Source organism: Oryx dammah, unplaced genomic scaffold (genome assembly GCF_014754425.2).
Source record: "Oryx dammah isolate SB20612 unplaced genomic scaffold, SCBI_Odam_1.1 HiC_scaffold_8, whole genome shotgun sequence".
Lineage (NCBI taxonomy): Eukaryota > Metazoa > Chordata > Mammalia > Artiodactyla > Bovidae > Oryx > Oryx dammah.
The window spans coordinates 32,175,058-32,197,599 of NW_024070192.1; the positions used below are offsets into that span (position 1 = coordinate 32,175,058).

The following is a 22,542-nucleotide window of genomic DNA, read 5'->3' on the forward strand; positions in this document are numbered from 1 at the left end:
GCTTGCTTTTTTTTTTTTTTTTCCTCAGGCTCTAGGAGGAAAAGCACTCACATGTCACCACCTCATTCACTTCTGTGGACCAAGAAGTGAGGGAGGCGAAGACAGAACCTCACTAGTTTGGTAAAGGAACTTTGGGGAGACCTGGGGCCTAGGAATAAGAAAAAAACACTGCCCTACAAAATCGAGAGATTTGGGTTCTAATACCAGCTCTGCCACTGATGAGCTGTGAATCTTCAGACAGATTTGTTAGCCTCTGAAATTGAAATTTAATCTTTATATTCCCCAGCAGCAAAACAAATGGTTTAAACTAACATGACCTTGAAGATCCCTTTTAATTCCAAAATGTGATCAATACTTTACATATTTTTTTAACCACACATCCACACATCCACACAAATTACCTAGACTCCTTCACCCTCTTTATGAAAGACACTTTCCTACCATTTTTCCATGGTAAGGAAGTAGTGAGTTAAAAGTTACAACAGAAGTACAGACCAGTGGAATAAAATTGAAGAGTCCAGAAATAAATCTATACATCTGTGTTAAACTGATTTTCGACAAGGATACCATGATCACTGGAAAAGAAGTTTCTTCAACAAATGGACATCCGCACAATCAGAGAATAAACCTGCACCCTCACCTCATACCATATGCAGCAATTAATTCAAAATGGATCATAAACCTAAATATTAGAGCTAAAACTGTATTCTCTCAGAAGAAAATTGAGAAGTCAGTCTCTGTAACCTCTGATTTGGCAAAAGTTTCTTAGATACGACACCCAAGCAGAAGGAACAAAAGAAAAAATTTGCAGACTCGACTTCCTCAAAACTAAAAACATTTCTACATCAGAAAATAGCACCAAGAAAATGAAAGCCAACCCAGAGAATGGGAGAAAATACTTGCAAATCATATTTCTGCTAAGAGATTTGCATTCAGAACATTTAAAGAACTCTTATAATTCAGCAATAAAAAACAAACAACACAATTTAAAAATGGACAAGATATAATTAGACATTGCTCCAAAGAATGTACACATGAAAAGTAGCTCAACATCACTAGTCAACAGGAAAGCACAAATCAAAAACACAATGTGATACATGTTCACACCCACCAGGACAGCTATGACCAAAAGACAATTCCAAACGTTGGCACAGAGGTGGAGAAATTGGAGCTTTCACACACTACAGGTGGAAATGCAAAATGGTGCAGGCCCTTTGGTAAACAGTTTGGCAATTCCTCCAAATATTAAACATAGAGTTGCCATATGGCCCAGCAATTAGAATACTCCTAGGTATATGCCCAACAGAAATGAAAACATATGCCTACACAAACTTTGTATATGAAAGTTCATAGCAGCATTATTAACAATAGCCAAAAGGTGGAAATAACCCAAATGCCCATTAACTGATGAATGGATTAATAAAATTTGTATAGTCACACAAAGTATTATTATTCAGCCTTAAAAAAGCAAGATGCTTTGATACATGCTACAACATGAATGACCTTGGAAACAACATGCTACCTGAAAGAAGCCAATCACAAAAGACCACAGCTTATGATTCTACGCATGTAAAATACCCAGATTCGGCAGATCAATAAAGGTAGAAAACAGACTGGTGGTTACCAGGGGCTGTTGTAGCTGTTTAGCTGCTCAGCTGTGTCCAACTCTTTGTGACCCCATGGACTGTAGCCTGCCAGGCTCCTCTGTCCATGTGACTTCCCAGGCAAGAATACTGGAGTGGGTTGCCATTTCCTTCTCCAAGGGATCTTCTTGACCAGGGATCAAACTGGCGTCTCCTGCGCTGGCAGGTGGATTCATTACCTCTTGGCCACCAGGGAAGCCCCTAGCTACTCTGCTGCTGCTGCGTCGCTTCAGTCATGTCCAACTCTGTGTAACCCCATAGACGGCAGCCCACCAGGCTCCCCAGTCCCTGGGATTCTCCAGGCAAGAACACTGGAGTGGGTTGCCATTTCCTTCTCCAATGCATGAGAGTGAAAACTGAAAGTGAAGTCGCTCAGTCATGTCCGACTGTTAGCGACCCCATGGACTGCAGCCCACCAGGCTCCTCCATCCATGGGATTTTCCAGGCAAGGATACTGGAGTGGGGTGCCACTGCCTTCTCCGAGGGAAGCCCTACTCCGAGGGGTTAATGGAGAATGACTATTAATAGGTACAGGTTTTCTTTGGGGGATGATGAAAATATTCTAAAACCAGACAGTGGTGATAGTTGGAGAACTCTGAAAATGTACAAAAATCACTGAACTGGACACTTCTAAATTTAAGGATAAATTTTATAGTAGGTGAATTACATCTCAATAAAGCAACTATTACCAAAAAAAAAGTTTATATTCTTTTCTTGTGTTTATCTTGCCTATCAAGTTCTTACCTATGAAGAAAAAACAAAGTGGTTAAGTCCGTGTTTTTGGAGAGTCAAGACTAAATCTACGTGAATGACAGTGATTTTGCCCCTTAGCGGACACTTGGCCATGTCTGGTAACATTTTTTGGTTGTCACATAACTGGGGAGGGAAGTCGATTGGCAACTGGTGGGCGGAGGCCGAGGATGTTGATAAACATCCCACACTGCACAGGACAGCACCCCCTACCCCCACCCCCACAAAGAGTTATCCCACCCAAAGTGCTGGCAAGGTTGAGAAACTCTGAGGTACATGTACATAGCACCATGTGAAGTAGGTCTTTGATTAACACTCAATGCAATCTAGTTCCTGCAATATCTACCAAGATGGGACACTGGGCTGGGTTCTGGGACAAGTAGGGCTGGCAACACTGAGACGAACATCTTGAAATTCAGGGGATCTTGCGTGTCTGACCCGTTCAATGTATCCCTGGGTCTTGGCACATTGCTCGGCCATTACTCAAAGAGAGAAAGGAGCGAAGAGTGTCTCCGCCCCAGCCTTTGTAGGGCTTTCAACCCAGCATCCTTTTGGTCAATATGGACAGTGTAAATGGCAAACCCACAGCAGATTCACCCAGGATTATTGGCTGAGGAGGACCTAGCAGAGACGCTCAACCTGTGATCAGGTCTCTTGGGACTGGTCGGCGGTGGGTAGGGGGTGGCTCTCGGTACTCAACCCTGAGAAGCCATGCCGATGCTGAGGGCTGAGAAGTGAGGGGTAAGACGCCTCTCTGGAGAGCATCAGTGCCCCAGAGCATCCCTGCTTGCTGCTGGAGAAGGAGTTTTAACTGGGTTACAGCCAAGCTGTCTCCTCCTGAAGGTAGTGACTTGCACGATACCCTCTCCAGGTGCCCTGTTGGCAGGGCTGCGTTGGGCTGTCCAGTCGAAGGAGAAGGACGTGTGCTGAGCAGACAGGCTAGCTAGGCTGCAGGGACCCTGCCCTGTGTGGTCCCCAGGAGGCCACGCCCACAGCAGGCTTCTCTGCCTCCTGAGCATCGCCCCCTCTAGCGTTCCCCCTTGCCTGGCGCCCTTGGGCAGCCAGAACGGTGGTCCTTGTTCCTGGATGGTGCTGGGCCCCCCTCCATCACCTCACACCCCCTTCCCTCAGCTCCTCAGATCGGTGACCTCCCTCCCCACTCCTGTTCCTCTCCACTTTCCATCTCCTTCTCTCCAGGGTGCTCAATAAATATTACTCTAATTCTGAAATGTGCGATCCCAGCCTCACCTAATTAATTTGGATACGCCGGAGGAAATGGGTTAAGGCCTGAGCTACTTTCTCACCGTAGGAAAGAAAATTGGTCACTGAGGAAGAATGAAGGGGATTTTGTGATAGAGCGGCCGTTTCTTTCAGGGATCGGAGGAAGGGGCAGAGGCTCAGAAGAAGGGGAGAGAGAAGGTCAGACAGTGAGAGAGAGGGAGCAAGGGAGCGACAGAGGGACAGAGGTAGAGACAGAGAGGGAAAGGAAGAGGGGGTGGGGGAGAGATGGACAGAACGGGAGCCAAATAGAGGGGAAGAGAGTCAGAGCCTCAGAGCCAGAGAGAGGCAGAGGCAAGGTTCAGAGATGATGGAGTCAACAGAGACAGTGAGCCGGGGAGCTGGGCGGGGAATGGAATCAAAGGGTCAGAAACAGACAGGCAGGCAGAGCCAGAGAGAAAATGGGACACAGAGTCAAAGAGAAACTCAGAGAAAGAAAGAGATCCAGAAGGCAAGAGATGGGAGAAGGGATCAGAGAGAGACCTTCCCGGGGAAAGAGAATCTGGGGGGGAGAGAGAGAGAGACTGGCCGGTGAGGACTGAAGCCGGTTCCCAGCCAAGGGCAGCCCCACCCCCACCACCCCACCCCACCCCACCCCACCCCCCATGCCGACTACAGAGGTTCTAATTTAAGAACCTGAAGAATCTGGTTCTCTGTCCTGCTCATCCCAACTCCCCAACCTCCCCCTCCCCCAGAGCCACTTCACTGCAGTATCTGGATACAGGAAACAAAGCGATGCTTTTTGCCTGAATTATCTACCTAATTGTTTTGGTTCGCCGCACATGGATTCCTTGGCGTCCGTGAATGTGTGGCAAGCAGGGGAGAGTTAATTAATTGGGCAGCAAATCTGAGCAGGGAAAACAGTCATTCTGATCACTCAAGCCAGGAAATGTTCGTGTTCTTCAGGACTCATTGTTTGTGTGTTAACCATCTGCTGAACTGAGTTGCATCTTACACGTGGAGAACACTGAACGGGTTCTAAGGGCCTCACCTGCCTTGTCCAGCATGGTGCCTGTAGCAAATCTGGAAGCTTTGCAGCTATGGTTACCCCAATTTTAAACACGAAACTGAGGCTCAGGCTAATTCTAGGACCGAAACACTGATGGAAATGAAATTTCAACTCAGGCCTTCTTCGCTGGAGTCCTGATGTCCTTCTGCTCACTGCGACTGCCTTTTGTATACATCTCACTTTCCTAGGAATTGTCAGCTTGAATGAGTTCTCCCAGTCTTTCCAGCTGAGTCTGCTAATTTAGCAAATGCCAGTTAATATTTGGGCGTGGAGAAACAATTAGTCAATGCGTGGTTCAGGTCAAGACCAATTATTCATTCGCTTAACACCTTGGTTAATGTTGTCAGTGGTCTCAAGGAATGAAAGTGTGTTTGCATTTTCCTAAGTATGGAGTTATCACAACTCCTGTAGGGACCAAGCCCAGTCAACATTCTGACATGTGCTACTTGCATTCAAGACATGAAATCTGTCTCAAAATGGCAAACGATTCTCTCAACATTAGAAAAGTAAAGAAAACCTTGGTTATAACTCTGCTTCATAGTCCTGCCAGCTTGGGAAATTAAAGGCTTTAATTTACTGAGCAATTACTACGTGCCAGACATAGTGCTAAACTCTTTGATGTGCGATCTTATATAATCCTCAAAAGGACCCTATAGAGTAGGTGCTATTGGTAACCATAGTTAACTGATGAGAAAATTAAGACTAAGAGATGTTAGATATCTTGCCTGAGGTCACACAGCTTGAAGGAAAGTTGCATGGCTCAAGGTAGCCTGGAGTTAAAACTCCCCTCCAGGTCCTCCCCACCACTCTAGGCAAACAAAGAACTTTCTCATCCGAAGAAAAAAATAGACTTTAGGTTGATTATGCCCAGCTCCAAGCCAGCCCAGCCTCTGGCCAATCTCCAGAACTCCTTTCCCCAGCCATTTAAGAGATAATTACTCCCAGCAACCTTGGAGAAGAACAGGCCCCCTTAAGACAGTAGCTTTCTACATACATGCCTATATATACTTACTCTTTTCTTAGATAAGTACAGCAGCTCGCTAATCTGACTGCTGCCCCTTCTCACCTCATTAAAGGTGATCTGTTCCTGTAGAGTGCCAGTCTCATTCTTTTTCTGAACCTCTCCTACTCTAACTCCGAACATTACACAGTTAATAAGCGGTAAATCCAGATTTCAAATGTAAGTGGGTTCAACTAAGAGGCTGACTTTATACCACTGAATTATCCATTCACCCATTTGTCTGTCTATTCATCCATCCATCCGTCCCATCCATCTACCCAAACATCAACCTACCTATCCTTCCGTCAGTTCATCCATCCATCCTTTCATCTATCCATCCATCCATCCATCCATCTTTCCTTCCAATCCTCCATCACTTAATCATACTTACTTTTCTACCTACTATGTTCCTACAATGGTCTCTGAATATGATATTGTACAGTGTGTTCAATCTTTAGTAGAAAAATCTACCCAGACAGAACTCAGTGGTCACCCAACTGCCCATTTCTATTCACCTCAGTGAGTCATCACCATCAAAATCAACAGCGATGAAAGTTTTTACATTGTGTTAGCAGGCAATCTTCCATCAAATGAAACCCTTGAGTAGAACACCAGTACACTTCATTAGACCCCTGCTCTGCACGAGCCCTACTCTACGGAGTTCTTGCCCTCCATCCAGAAGTCCCAGGACTTTGCGGAGTTTCCAAGTTTGAAAACAAATGTGGCAAAAGAGTGCCCCATAAAATACCTGGAACTGTTTTGTCCTGATCATCACTCATTGAGCAGAAAGGAAAACTTAGGTTCCCCTTAAATGAAGTGGGGAAGCTAGGAACACTTAGTTAATCTCAGAAGTCTTTTTGATCTCAATTCACATACTTTCCATGAAGAGCCCATGTATATTTCTGCTCACTGAAGCAGAACAGATGGAAGCCAGCCTTCTGCCTCTGCCATGTCCCTGGCTCTCAGGGCCACATAAACACCACGGAAGTGGGGAAATCAGTCTAGCTGGTGTTCAGTACATTTTTCAGTACCAAGAGCAAGGCAAGCTGGAGAGTTGAGACTCTTAATCAGGACCTTTCTCTTTTCCGGAGGAGCAGGAAAAAAAATTATGTTTTTGGATAGGGATGATAAAAGGCCAAACAGATGAACTATTCCATGAATAAGCTATTCTGGTTAATGTTTTTTTATTCCTAACGACTAATGAGAACACTCTTGTTTTTGAAGAATTTTCTAAAAGCATTCCTGCCTAATTAAGTAGAGTATACTGAATATAATTACTTATAAAAAATGCAAGGTTCTTCCATGAGAGGGCCACCAACCTAATCTTTAGTTCTCTTCACAGAGAAAACTCAGTAGGATGGAGGCAAGCTGGGAAATGGAATTCCTATAAAAACTGCGGAACGAACCATTGCTACTTCTGCACTATTTCTCCTAAAAGTAGAGGGTAGATGTACTCTGGTTAAATGAAATATCCTGGTTATTTGAGTCCTGGATGACTGAGCTTTTACTCGACCCTGCCACTCAGGAAATAGCCAGCATCCTCTCTCCTCTCAGCTTCATCCTTATCTACTGGGCAGCCAGGGTGCTTTTATCCTCTGAAACACACACTCCAGACACCTGAAGTGAATATATCTTTAATAAACATGGACCAAGGAGAATGGCTTGATTCAGTTCTCGTTTTCCTGGTTCTCTCACAGTCCACTTGGAAAACACAGCTGCCAGCTTTGTGTGCGCACAAGACCGCTCTCCACATACTCAGAGGCTCCGAATGGATGGCGAGAATCTCTTTTGTTGTGATAACAATGTTTGTGCATCTGCGCCCAGCCGTTCCCCAGGTCCGAGTTGTCCCCGGCCCAGTCGGAATTCATCACGGCCAATAAGCACGGCCGAACTTAGCAAGGGAAAGCTCAGCTGGCCTGCTTTGCTTTTCAGGCCAGCAGGGCAATCCCTGCAACCCCGTGGGCACCAGTCCCCCACGGCCAGCCTCAGGCCCGGCACAGAGTCGACGCACATCCCTGGGAACCGCGATTCATCCCTAATAGTGTCTCCTCCCCATGCACCACCCCTTGTGTCACGAATCACGTGAACATCTACCCATGCCTAGGAAATTCGGTAGCTTCTACACCAAGCACAGACTTTTTCAGAAACATTTGGATTGTCTGAGCATGCATCAAAGATCTGAATGGGTGAAAGGCAGCTACCCTTTGGAAATGGGAAAATGGAAATGCTACCAAGATCAGTTAGCAGGACCACTTGGGCAGCCAGGTGATAGACGAGCTAATAAATGAACCTGCCGTGGCTCTTATTGTTGATACTGTTGGAGTCATCTTCTCGATTTGCTATAAGCACAGGCATAAATCTACAGGAGAGGCAAGAGGTAGGTGGTATAACCTACTAGCTAAATATGGGAGTCTGGAGCCAGAGTACCTGGGTCAGAATTCTGACAACTCAGGATATTGGTGGGTCTTCCCTGCTTCTTCAGATGGTAAAGAATCTGCCTGCAATGCAGGGGAACTGGGTTCAATCCCTGGGTCAGGAAGATTCCCCTGGAGAAGGGAATGGCTACCCAGGCTAGTATTTTTGCCTGGAGAATTCCAAGGACAGACGAGCGTGGAGGGCTCTAGTCCATGGGGTCACAAAGGGTCAGACATGACTGAATGACTAACACTTGTCACTTCACTTTCAGGATACTGGTGATCATGAGCTGGCTGCTTAAGTGCCCTGAGGTTCTGTGTCCTTATTGAAAAACTAAGGCCAAAATACTAAGGCCTCAAAATAATGTCCACCTCTTAGGGTTATTACGTGGATTAAACAAGTTTGTATTTGCAGAGCACTTAGAACAGAACCCAGTACCTTGTAAGCACTACTTAAATATTCGACTAATAAATAAATCCAAATACAACCTCCCAGGGTCTACAGAGGCTCAGCCAATAGAACCATGAGGAAAGCACACGTATACAGGTGGAAGAGGGGAGCCGGGCAGCTGACTCAGGCAAGCCAGATGGCAAAACGCCTGCCATGGAGAGGGAGCCACATGGCAGGCCTGTGGCTACGGGTCATTCTGGAAGGGACCACCTACAGCCCATATTTTCCACTCAGGCCTGAGGTCAGAAATGCATCTGGTCACACACCAGCTTTGCCAAACTCTGAACTTGGATTCTACAAGCCAAGTGCTGAGTGTCTGTTCCTCCCTGTGAGACCATCACAAGTCAGGCTTCCACTAGGGAGCAAAAAGCAAAACAAGGATTCTGTCCAGGCATTAAAAGGGCAAATGGGTTAGACGGACCAGGGCAACATTTTCTGCAAAAGATTCGGTTATTCTTTTTTTTCTTCTTCCTACATCCCTTTTTCTTTTATTTGCTTCCTTTTCTCTTTCTTCTTTCCTTCCTTCTTTAAAAAAAAAAACAATTATAAACATTATTGCCATTTCCAAGTTCAAGTACCTTCACATCAATGCAACTATTGAAAGGGTGGGGTACCCAAGGGTGGAGGTTGCTCCACTGTGCTTAGTCACTCCGTCGTGTCCAACTCTTTGTGACCCCATGGACTGTAGCCCACCAGCCTCCTCTGTCCTTGTGGATTCTTCAGGGAAGAATACTAGAGTGGGTTGCCAGGCCCTCCTCCAGAGGATCTTCCCAACCCAGGGATCGAACCCAGGTCTCCTGCATTGCAGACAGATTCTTTACTGACTGAGCCTCCAGGAACGCCCAAGAATACTGGAGTGGGTAGCCTATCCCTTTTCCAGGGGATCTTCCTGACCCAGGAATCAAACTGGGGTCTCCTGCATTGCAGGTGGATTCTTTACCGGCTGAGCCACCAGGGAAGCCCATGCTCCAGCGGGCAGGCCTCAGAAAGAAGTCAATACTGGCTTCCCACGAGAATTAACTGAAAGAGAACTGCATCGGAGGAAGAAAACGTTACCACCTCCAGGGGCAGAGAGAGCCCCAGCTCTAGACACATCTGGCGCCCAGAGGGAGAGGCACTAAAATGTGTCATCTGCCCCTGGGAACCAAGAGGGTCCATGAGTTTCAGGTGTTAAAGACAAGCATTCACAGGAGGCCACATGCAGAGAGCATTCCTATATGCGTAGAGTGTGCGAGGAAAATGCATTTTCTCCTACAGGCCAGGGCAGCTGCCTGTGTAAGGACATGAGTTATCTCTGTGGACCTGAGCTTCCCAGGTGCACTGAGAACAGAAGGGGCCAGAGAAGAACACGCCTCCACAACCGGAGAGTCCCCTACCCCAGAGCAGGGCAACAGGCCAGAGCAGGGCTGAGGGGCTCACCCATGTCATAGGCACAGAAAGTGACAGAAGTTGTGATGAGCCTGCTTCCTATCTTCAGGAAACGCTCTAAGGCAGAGAAAGATGGATGCCGACCTCCAGGAGTCAGAGGAAGGGGGCTTAGCTAGGGGTCCCTCGAGAGCCACCAAAGCAGGCCAAGGGAAAGAGGCCAAGGTCCTTTCCTGTAAGGGTGCCTCTAAGGACATCCTTTCTCATACTGTCCATGGGGTTCTCGAGGCAAGAACACTGGAGTGGTGGGCCAAATGGACTCGAGTTTGAGCAAACTCTGGGAGAGAGTGAAGGACAAGGAAGCCTGGCGTGCTGCAGTCCATGGAGTTTCAGAATGAGTCAGACAAGACTTAGCCGCTGAACAACAACAAAGGACATCCTATCTCGTCCTAGAGTGGGTGCAAAGCTGCCTGGTCAATCCAAAGAGTGGTGTCAGGACAGCGATGCAGGAACAGACAATAGGGAAAGAACGGACGGAGGCAAGACAGAGATCTCTGTCCTCTTAAACCCAGAGACAGGGCCAGCCATCCTGTTTGCTTCCAGGTTGCTAAGCTCTCATGCCCAGCTGGTCATCCTGTGGCCCAAGGGAAGTGAGGGGAGCCCCACGTGGTGGCATAATCCATCAAAGCTGAGAGTGAGAGAGTTTACGGATTCTAAAACCTCAGGGAAATACAAAAGAACAGAAAACAAAAAGAAGGGAAATTAGTGGGAGCCCCCAGAGGAAATTCAAAAGGGAATCTGAAGCAGCCCGACGGGCAAGCATCACCAATCCAGCAGAAATGGGGACGGGCTGGTAATCTCACTCAATAACACAGACGTGGAAATTGTAACACACTTGAAAGGAAATGCATTTTTACTGCTTCCTGGGCCATTGCAAGATTACCAACTAGGCTAAAAAAAAATTGATCTTTGGAGAGCCACTTTATTGAACAGATAAGAACGATTTGTAATTAGCATGCCGATTGTCTGCAGAAGAGCCCGCGTGAACACAGTCTGTCTTTCTGCCTGGTGGATGCACCCCATACCATCTCTGCAGTCTCATCTGAGCTATTAATCTGTTCATCAGCTTTTTATCAGACAGAGAAAAGAAAAGCAACTTCGCCGAGGTCCCATTTGGATAAATTTTGAATTAGCAGAGTCTGAATCGATGCAGTCTAATGAAGTTACAGCAGGACAGGACAAGTTTAAGAAGGAGGACTAGAGGAAGTGAGGAAAGAAATAAAAGAACTCTCAACAGAGGAGGAATCAAAAGAAGGACAGATGGAGACAGACACCGAAAGGAACAAGAAGCAACATTTTAATGATGTGACTTAAAAGACGGAAAAGCAGCAGATCCTCTGCTGAAAGCGGGGTTCTCTTCACAGATGCTCGGGGTGGGGGAGGGGGCTCTGGCACAGAGGTGGGTAAGAAGCTGGCTGTCGAGGATCTGAGAACAGAAGAGCTGAGTGAGTTCCCTTAGCCTGAAGAGCCTTCCGAGCCGATGGGACAGCATTCCTGGGAATGTTCAGGCAGATTTCTCAGGATACAATAAAAAGGCAGAGAAGGTCCAAGAGGGAGGCAGGAGTCCAGATTCTTCCAAAAGTTCTGGAGCAGCTTCAGCACGTGGGCTGGTTAACATAGGCCACCTTCAGTTGCCCAGACATGGGGGTGACCGAGGCCAGAGTCCCTACCGACAGGATCCAAGGCTGATCAGAGGACTGAGGGAGCAAAGCTCTCCTGGAGACATCTTCTTTGCTAGTATGGGGTTTGGCTCCCTCCCTACCTCAGAGTCCGGGGTGGCAGGGGGGTGGATGGGTTCTGGACATATTCCCCTCCTTCTCACTCTGGCACCTACTTCCAGGGGTCAAATCCCTTTCGCTGGACCAGCAGGATGGAAGGAAGAAGGAAGTGTTGACTGTCTGGGTGGGAAGCCTCCTTCCCAGAAGAGGATATTTGGCTGAGGGAATGGTGACTCTGTCCAGAGGACAGATGTCCTAAGTAATGAGACTTTAATGTCGGAGCTAATGGGAACAGTACACGAGACCAAATGCCAAAAAAGCAAGGAAGAATGAGAGTGTTTGTGAAGCCTGCAGAAAGCTGTGACTCCCCTCCCAAATGCTGGGGAACGGGGCCAAGTGCGTGGCCACCCAGAGTCCGACTGGACAGCTTCCACGGGTCCCGAGGCGGCGACAGTGGCTCCAGGGCAAGAGGGTCCAGGGTTCTCCTGCCCCTCTGACCAGGGTGGGGGCTGCAAACAGTGCCCAGAAACCTCCACACTCCCACACCTGCCTTGATCGGAGGGTTAAGCACCCGGGAATGTGAGCTCTGCCAGGGACCACCACCATGGTTGTGACCGTGACTGTGACCACCACCAGCGGTCAAGATGGCTGAAGCTAGAGAGCAAAACCCAGGGCTCTTTCCTTTTCATGGGCTTTTCAGGACAGAGGGCTTGAGGCCTGGAGAAGCAGAGAAACTCCAGTGAAGACTGAGGAATGAGAACGCAGGGCGCAGAACATCAAGACGAGAAAGAGCAGAAGTAGAGCGGGGAGGCAGGGTGAGCTGGCCGGGATTCTGGGTCTGGCGAGTGCTGTGCTTGATGTTATAAATGGGGCAGAGTGGGGAGCTGTGATAAATGGAGCTGTTTGTGAGCCATACGTCTTTGTAATTAAAACTGGGAATGGCACGAGGTCCATCCTCTCACCCCTCAAATCGCTTCTTTTCTCGCAGGAGCCAGGACTCCTGCAGAATTGCTCTGGGGGCGTCCTTTCAATATTGCAAAGGTTTAAGGAAGAAGTTGTTTTACCGTCTTTTTTTTTTTCCCCAATTAAAACCAGTGTGTTTTTGTGTGTTTTTACTTTTTACCTTTTCTTGGTATTGTCTTCACAATCCTCCACCAGCATAATCCATTCTCGAAGAGAAGCCCTTTTCACTGCCTCAGGCGCCTTATGCCTGCATGCAATGCAAGTGAGGCCACCAGCCCTGATTCGAGGTACCCTGGTCCTTAGGTCATTCATTCTCCGGTCCCTTACAGAAATGACACATCTCAGGGGACAAGACCCTGATGCTGGGAAAGACTGAGGGCAAGAAGAGAAGGCGGCGACAGAGGATAAGATGGTTGGATGGCATCATCAACTCAATGGACATGAGTTTGAGCAAACTCTGAGATAGTGAAGGACAGGGGAGCCTGGCGTGCTGCTGACCATGGGGTTACAAAGAATTGGACACAGCTGAGTGAGTAACAACAGGGGACGATTTCTTTGCTTTCTCAAGTAGTCTAAGCATCACTGACTTATTTATTTTCAGGAAGGTGAGAGCCAGGTGACCTGCTGGCCCACAAAGGAGACAGTGGCCAGCTATGGACTAGCTGTGTGATCTTGGGCAAGTTACTAAGCCTCTCTGAGTTGATTCTGTCATCTGTTAAACAGGCTCCAGACTCAGGGTGGTAGAAGGATGCAGTGAGCTCACACAGGATGCAGGTACAGAGGGAAGTCCTGGAGGAGGGGTGCTCTTCTGACTATTTCCCCATCCCCTGCAACCCCTGCTTCATCCAAACGACCTTGAGTCCTCGCCTAACTGAGCTCTCATGTCCTCAACACTGGCTTTCTGGAGTGACGGGTGATGGGGTCATGCATCAGAAGCTCCAGGGAGATACTTCTGGACGCCTGAGCAGAGGGAGGGGGACGGCCAGCCGCAGAGCAGAACTGACCCCTCCCAGAGTGCTCCAGAGTGACCGTGTGGGGCTGGTGGGAGCAAAGGCTTTGCCCCAGCCCCTCAGCACCCACTGGCTCCCGACTGAGAAGAAGGCACCCTGCCCCACCCACAGCAGCGCAGCCCACTGCCTCCCCAGCACCAAAGAGGGACAAGACTTGGCCACAAATGCTACACCTGCTGGCTCCTTGTCACCTGCCCTTGAACTCAGCCTGCCCCATCCTGGCTCCATTTCTGTGATCAACCCCGTGGAATGAATATACTTTTGGGGGTCTGGGGAGGCACAGTTATCACACGAGGACTCTCCCAGCAATGCTCACCGGAAACCCCATCTTTCTGTGCTTGCAAACACTTCTGCTTCATCAGTGGCTGTGTAGCCCAAGCGGTGACCTCATCTGAGTGCCAAACTGCAGAGGTGCTGGCATTTCTGATGGAGGGGAGGGAAGTCAGAGCATGGCAGGCACCCGGCTCTGACTCCCATGCCTGGCCACATGCATCCCAAAGAAATTGGGTCCCTTTACCCTCAGAATTAAACTAGGAAAGTTGGGCTACCTGTCTACTATCTCATGCAGAAATGTGAGACCATTTTTAATCTTTTCTGGTTATTTGAGCCCTTTGCTGCACATTGAACCCCCTTTTTTCCCCTCTCCCAGCTCCTCTGCTGTCTGCTGAGACACATTGGGAGAACACAAAGCTGTTTTCTTAAGGGCAGTAATCACCCTTCCATGTAGGGAGGGCCCCTTTCCTAGCGGTCATCACGAGCAGAGGACTCGAATGCATTCAGTACTGGGGTGCCTCCTCTGGGCACCTGCCTTTGGAGGCAGCTGACACGGCCCCTGGGTAAGCGGGTCTCCCTCCTTTCTGATCAGTAACCAGCCAAACACCTCTTTTCATTCATCAGCCTCAGCCCCACGACATCGATACTTATAACCATCTACCCTAGGAGGATAAAAATATGCTAGCATGATGAAAAGTCAAAACAACACACATGGGCTCCGAAAGCACTTCCAAGAGAGGAACCGTGGTGAAAATTTCTAGGGAAGAACCAGCAGGTGGCTTCCCAAGGTGACCACCGAGAAGGATGACACACAAGGACAGGCACATCCTGCTTCTTTCCCAGGAGGACATGGGCATGTTGCGGGCAAAAACTCCAAACTGCAAGCCACAGAGGTGAATTTCAACAGAATGATGGAGCCCAAGTTTCCAGTTTCATCAGTCATCCTCCTCGAAGCTTCTTTGGTCCCCTCAATTTATATGCACCCTGGCCCTGGGGTGTCTCGGCCCAGAGCTGAGAAAGAGCAAGATGGGCAGCAGTGAAGGTGTTTCCGTGGGTCACAGAGCCGTCCTGGAGGACAGGCCTGAAATCACCCACTTTGGGGGCCAAGGGATGTCTGGGGGCACTCTGAAAGTGAAAGTCAATCAGTCGTGTCTGACTCTGTGCGACCCCATGGGCTACACAGTCCATGGAATTCTCCAGGCCAGAATACTGGAGTGGGTTGCTATTCCCTTCTCCAGAAGATCTTCCCAACCCAGGGATAGAACCCAGGTCTCCCGCACTGCAGGCAGATTCTTTGCCAGCTGAACCACAGGGAAAGCCCAAGAATACTGGAGTGGGTAGCCTATCCCTTCTCCAGCAGGTCTTCCTGACCCAGGAATCAACCCGGGGTCCCCTGCATTGCAGGAGAATTCTTTACCAACTGAGCTATCAGGGGCGCTCTGGTCCCTGGAAAAAAACTGAAACGTGCATCTGCCTGGTGGGTTCCAGCATCCCCACCCATTGCTGGGAGAGACAGAAGGCACTCACAGCCCGTGTGTTTAATTACAGATTTCTGCCCATAGTTTTACCCACGACCCATTACTCTGGTTCACAACTCTTTGGCTTGTGCTGTATTTTCCTTCTTCAAATGGTCTGCATTACTCAGCTCTTATTAAAGGATCATAATAATAACTTCAGAGCAGGGTACTGCCCTTTACAAAGGAATTCGGAGAAACTGCCAGGGACCAAGGAAGTGAATGGAGGTCATTTTAGTGGACGGAAAAAATGAATGAGAAAAGGGCTAGAAAAAAATGTAGGGAAGTAGGAGGAGGGAGAAGGCCGTCACTCACATCTCTAAATATCTGAAAGTTATCTGATGATGACTAAGACACACGTACATAAAGTAAAATAGAAGAGATTTTCCACTGGGTGAGAAGACAAGGCTTGACCTGGTGGCCCAGGACACCAGCACCACGGCTTCTGGTTCAAGGTCACTCATTCCCTCCCTGGGGACCCTTGGCATTGTCATCTGGCCTCCCTGGGCTCCCACTTCGTGGCTTACAAAATTAGCGAGCTAAGTTAAATGACTAGACTGCAATAAAAACTCTATGGTTCTGCCCATGGATGACAAAATAAAGCACTACTCTGACTTTTCAGAACATTTTGGTTTCATTTCCAGAAATTTAAATATAGATATATAGATAGATGAGGTTAGCAATGTGCCCTGAATGGGTGAAAAATAAGCCTGCTCAAGGCCAAGGAACTGAGATCTTCTGAGAGGGCACCGATGAACCTTCCCACCAAGCCCTTGTCCCTGTCTGCAGCATCTGAAAATGAAGCTGCTGGCAGTGTGGAGTCATAAGTGTGACCTGGGGAGAAATAAAAGGTAGGTGTTTCCTAAGATAGAGAAAAGGGGGCGGGGTTTTAAACGTATTTCAAACATAAACTTGGGCTCAGTGGTAAAGGAATCCACCTGCCCGTGCAGGAGATACTGAAGACCCGAGTTTGATCCCTGGGTTGGCAAGATCCCCTGGAGAAGGAAATGGCAACCCACTCCAGTATTCTTGTCTGGAGAATTCCATGGACAGAGAAGCCTGGTGGGCTACAGCCCATGGGGTCACGAAGAATTGGACATGACTGAGTGACTGAGTACGTGCACAGAAATGAACGCAACCCAGGCCCTCATCAAGTCCATTAAAGTTCCCTGTCCCCATCACCCATCTGAGATGGTCTTTACACTAGGAAGTTCAAACCATAACTCTGTGGCTCCATGGGATATATATTGTCAAGGGATGTAAGACAAAATGCACTTGAATTCATCCTAATTTCAAAAATAAGCTTCTGTGGGACTTTGAGTGGAGGGATGGGGATGGCAGAGAAGGCGAGTGATGATACCCAGCAGCCAGGGGCTGGGAGCTCCTTCCACCACTCGGTGGGGATTCTCACTGATTCTAGGGAAGGAGCCAAACTGAATACCTTGTGACCACCCCTTCAGGCCATGGAGAACCAGGCAGAGGAGTAAGGAAGAGGAAGCTTCTTTTTGAGTAGTTCCCTTCTCTCCCAGACCCCAGGGCCTGTCCGTCTGGGATCATCTCTTGGTCAGCTCTTAACCACTGCTTCCTGCACAGTTGATCTGAAATCAACTGCATGCTCACTCTGATCTCTCATTAAAACAGGCTGAAAACAATGCACTGGGCTCTTTCTCCTCCTGTGTCCTAGCAGCCAGAAACTGTGGGTCAGCTCTTAGGACCACAGCAGAAGTTTTCTCCAAATGAATGTGCTCTGAGGGTGGGCAGGAAAGGGGACAGAAGTGCACACCTTCCACGGCTGAGGTGGAGGTGGAGCACTCGGAAAGACAGCAAACAACGTTCCCAGGAGGACTCCCCAAGTGCCAGGATTTTTGCATGGCTAACCCGCTCTCTCAAGAAGGAACTGCCTAGGGACTTCCACGGCGGTCCAGTAGCTAAGACTCTGAGCTCCTAATGCAGGGGGCCCAGGCTCGATCCTTGCTCAGAGAACTAGATCCCACATGCTGCAACTAAAATCCGGCATAGCCAAGACTGGCATGCTGCAGTCCATGGGGTCACAAAGAGTCGGATACGACTAAGCAACTGAACTGAATTGAGATATATATATATATATATATATGTATGTATCTTTTTTTAAAGAATGACCTCTGCTTAGCCTCATGGGTCAAAGGTAACAGGCTTACATTTTTTGATTTGAAATGCTCCGTGCCAACAGCCGGTGGGCAGGCTCATCTGTTGACTGAACACGCATGCACATGGCTGCAGGGGTCAGGAGGAAGCCAAGCCCTGGGGATCTGGGCAATTCAGTCCACCTCTGGCCCCTGGTCACCTTCCTCCCTTTCCTATTTTTGCTCCTTTCCGTCTTCCTGCTATCCTTCCCCTGACCCCTCCTCCCATAAGCCTTCTTAAATTCTTCCACAATTTCACTTCTCTCTCTCTCCCTGCGTTTTTTTTTTTTTTTTAACTCCAAGAAAATGGAAAACATGCAAGGCTAAGACCTTCAGTCCAAGGCAAGATACATTTTTTTCCTTTCCCTCAAACTGCTATATTTGAAGTTTAAAAAAATAAAAACAAAATACAAGTTGACTCTCGGTTTAGATCAAGTCATTCTAGTGAGCCCACAGTGCTTCAAAAGAATGGAGTGTTTGAAGTGATTTGACAATTCATTGCGCAGGAACCTGGGAAGAGAACTCACTAAATCAGCTGGCAGAGTGGTCCCGCTGCCGCAATTACGTGGCCTGTGCGGACAAAACAGGGCTCTTCGGGTTTGTAATTAATTTCTGTAGGAAGAAAAGGTAGGACACAGTGTTCCCTTGATGTTTCTAGAAATAAGCAGAAGAACTCAAGATGTAGGCCCATTTTGATTAGGTTACCTGGGGTCACAAATACGCTTCCTTCTCCCTAATGACATCAGCTCAGGTTTTTCTTCCCATAGCCCTGAGCACTTCTTCACACGCATCTGCACCTTAAATTCCTCCATCCTTCATCCCTGGGTAGCCAGAGTGAGGACCTCGAGCATCTCTGGCCTCACCCACTGCACCTACAGCATCCTAAAAGCTTCCTGACCCATCTGCTCATTAGCCATTAAAAAAAAAAAAAAAAAAAAAAGCCACACTGTTCCTCCCTCAGAATGATTCTCATCTCCAAGACTCTAATGAATCAACACAGGGTGAGGAGGAGGAAGGAACCGGTTGGAATGTGAGCGAGCTGGTTCAGAACTGAATGTCAACAGGGAGCCCTTCTCTGAAGCCGTGTTCTGGGCAGAGCCTCTGCCCCTGGAGGCCTTGGCAGGTCCTCACTGAACAGACACCCCCAGGGAAGTGTCGCCAAAGCTGTTCGGGAACGCTGAGCTCAGCGGGGACGACCTGTGGTCCGGCAGCTTGAGTCTCAGCCTGGGCAGGTGCAAAGGGAGGGTCAGATGAGGCTGAGATCCTGGTGGGAAGTGGGGTCCCAAGTGGGAAAGGCAGGCGCCCGATGTTCAAGGCTCTCCAGAACCAGAGCCTGGCTCCACCTCTGGTCCCCAAGGCCACCTCTCTCCCTGCCCTGGGGTCCAGCTGAGAGTCCGTGCTCACATGCTTCGGTGTGAGAGCTGGTGGGTTCCCTGCAGATGAGGGGTGCAAGGGGATGGCTCACACAGATGGCAAGGTCTATTCACTTCTGAAAAAGACTAAATCTGTTCCTCCCTGCAGGGGCTAGAGAGGGGAGAAGGAAGCCCACCCTGAGGGGTGCGCACAGGGCAGGCTGAGAGCCAGCCAGGCTTGGACACCCGAGGAGGCAGACGGCCCATCTTGAAGCACATCCGTCTTTTGACCCTTCTATCTCTCCCACAAACATCCCTCCCGCTCAGCCCGTCTGCCCATCTACCATCTTCACAAAGGCTCACACGCTGGAACAAGTCAAATAACCTTTGCCGTCTCAAAAAGGAAATGCCTTTGCTGTACTATTTCAAGGAGTACGGAACAGAGCCCACGTCCCACCTCCTCCGTGGACCTCCGAGGAGTACACATCTCTTCTCCCTCACTTTCTCCAGGGAGGACTCATTACAGTGTGAATATTTATCTCTTTCTCCCCTGCCCAACAAGACAATCTGCACCCCAAACTCCCTGGGACAGGAAGCAGCGGCCTCCAAGCAAAGTGGGAGCGTGGTGGTACCATGCGGGCATACCCAGGAGTAAATGGGCAGCTCCTGCTAATGTGCAAATTCACCCTGCCACACCTGGCGAGGGAGAGGTTGGGGTGGGCTGCGATGTGCCTAAGTGGTCCAGAACTGAAAAATAAGTTTCTCTGATCTGCCCAAGGTCACTCGGGGCGTGTCCTAGATGGCTCGCTCATGCTCTGTCCCCTCCCCCACCCCCTTAAACACAGAGACGGGCTCTGTCCCCTACCTAACAAGCATCAACACGACGGCTTCCCAAGCACTGATCAGGCGAGCCTGCAGCTGCTGGAAGAGGTGCTGTGAACTGAATAAAATCAGGAGGTGAATCTGAGGGAGAAGCAGCCCACATTTACATAATGGTCTGAGGGCCGAAACTCATCACCCTTCCCATGGCTACCTCTCTCCCCCAAGCTCAGAGAGAAACGGCCCCCACAGCATCACACTGAGTTGCACACCCATACACACACTAGTCACCCTAGTTTGGGGTGGGCTGGGGATTCAGTGTGGTGAGACAGCGGGGACGTCTTCCTCCAAGGTCACAGCCCACAGGACAGAGGCCAGCACCAGCCTCCTCAGGCCACCTGCATCCTCTCAGAGGATGATGAATAAACTCAGTAAGAGGTAGAGGAAAAGGCAAGGGACAGGTTTCCCCAAGGGGTGCAGACAAGAACGGCCTGGGGACAAGAGAAACCCAAAGAAAGCTTCATGGGAATCAGCCAGCTGCAGACCACAGCCAGCCTGGAAGGGGTGATGAGAGGCCAGTCAAAGAAAGCGGAGGTGGACAGCCCTGGGAACCAGGAGGGAGAAGCAGAGGAGTAAGGACCCCGCACACCTGCTTCAGGAAGGGGAGCCAAGAGAGGATTGTTTGCCAGATGAAACCCGAAGGACAGAATGCCTTGCCCTTATTTTGCTCTCCGCCCCCCGGCCCTCTGCTTTTAAGAACCAGGACTGACCACAAACTACTTGTCACAACTCCTCCATCATTTCCCCTCCAGCCACTGACTTACTCCCTGAGAGGCAAGGTGGCCGTGGGATGGAGCAATGGTGCTTCAGGATTAATGAGCGATGACGATAAACCCACCTCCTTTTGGAAGCTCAGTTCCAGCACTCAAGTTTGTCAATACTAAAGTATTCATACTTTGTGGATTTTGACTCAAAATCAGCCACAGAGCATCATCTTTTCTCAACACCCTCAGTATCCAGGGGAAAAAAAAAAAAAAAAGAGAGATGCCCAGAAATTTCTATCTGCCTTTCTCTCTCTTCATCAAGGTACAGGTGATTAATGTCCTCAGCAGTGAGGGAAGAAGGTTTTCAGGCTAAAAGGATAACAAGCCGAGTGTAGAGATGAGCTGAAGCTCTAGGACTCTGGGTGGGAGCCTGCAGGCAAACTCAGAAGGAGGGCCGGTCTGGGGGGTGGTCTCCATGACTAGGGCAGTGGCCACATCATGTGCCAGAAACGGAGGCACGTTCCAGGGCAGGGTTTGTTCCTTGAAAGACTCTGCTGAACCATGTCCAGCCATTCATCAGAGCTGAGCTTGTGTCCCCTGGGTGCATGGTTCCCTGAGTTGTAAAGAGAGCCTGGTTTCCCCATTCCCTCGGCTTGGACCTCCCAAGGGGTGCTCCAGAAGCTAGGGTGGCAGGGTGAGAGGCAATCACGGTGGAACACTGGACAAACATATCTTGAGCCCTTGACATAAGTTTTGGCAGGAGGCAGCCCCCCACTGCCTCCCTGGTGTAAGCAGTGAAAGATGCCCACCGGCTTGAACATAGCAAGCAGCATTCACTCTGAGTTCTGCCCACGGGGCTTAAAAGAACAAGTCCTCCAGTCTCAGCAGGGCAGATAAGCATCCTACTCGGCAGGATGCAGTGAAGAGAAACCATCTGCCCTTGGTCAATACCGAATGCACAGATTTGAATTCCTGCTTACCCAGGAGGCTCCCTTTCCCTATCAGCCCCATCTCTCTAAACACCGGGGAACACTCAGTCCACACTCTTTTCAGTAAGGTTCCAACACTGTTCAGCTCCCTATATCCAAGATGACTGCTCTGGCTTGATTCAGAAAACCAAATGCAATAAGCGCCTGCAGCGAGGTGCCCACCTGCCATGAAACCTGCACCCTAGAACCCCACCCGGGATTATTGGAAGGTGCACAATTCTTACACTCAAACTCGGGGATTCCACCAATATATATTTGGCCCTGTAAATGCCTCTACCAACCAAAGCGTGCGTTCCCGGTTCTGAAGAAATGGAGCAGAGGGCGCCGAAGGCTCTGATTTATTGCCTGTCAAAGAGGCAGGGGAGGGAAGTTGACTTAAGAGAGTGGAGGCAGCCCGGGGAGGGCAGTGGGTGAGATGCCAAGAGGACAGGGAAGCCTGAGAAGAGGGGTGAGCCGCCGGGACAGAGGCTGGGGGGAGGGGCGGGGCCCCCCACTCACCCCGGGCGGCCGCGCTCACCTGTGGATGTTCATCTCCCGCGGCGGGCGGTGGGCCTTGTCGTAGGAGACCTTGGCGAAGACGCCGGCCACGATGACGAAGGCGATCACCCCGCAGGTGATGTAGACGGTGAAGTTGGTCTTGTCCTTCTCCGGGTCGTACTTGTTCTCGGGCCCCGGCGACACCACCTTGGTGCTGGGCGTCTGCACCCACACCGGGCTCTGGTAGTTGGTGCACTGGCGCTGATCCAGCTTCTCGTGGCGCTTCTTGCAGCAGAAGCGGTAGTAGCAGGTGCCGCAGCAATACAGGTAGCCGCTCTCGCTGTTGTTGCACTCGAACTCCTTGTCGTACTGGCCGCTCACGTCGTAGTAGCCCCAGCACGTCTCGTAGGTGACGGCCGCGCTGGCCGCCGCCACCGCCGCTGCTGGCTGTCCCCGCCGGCTCCCCGCCTCCGGGCCGCCGGGCGCCCGGACGGTGCCGTTCAGCTCGCGGCCGCCCCGGGCCAGGGCGCC

General features: G+C 49.6%; 1 protein-coding gene across 1 annotated transcript in view; it reads right to left on the reverse strand.

Moving 5' to 3' along the window:
• Positions 1 to 22,542, reverse strand: part of SHISA6 (shisa family member 6) — a gene marked incomplete at its 5' end in the record, with an annotated part of 259,822 nt that extends 237,280 nt beyond the window's left edge. The window contains one exon of the mRNA XM_040244435.1: positions 22,052 to 22,542. Coding sequence (XP_040100369.1) covers positions 22,052 to 22,542 — 491 coding nt within the window. The remainder of the gene's footprint in view (positions 1 to 22,051) is intronic.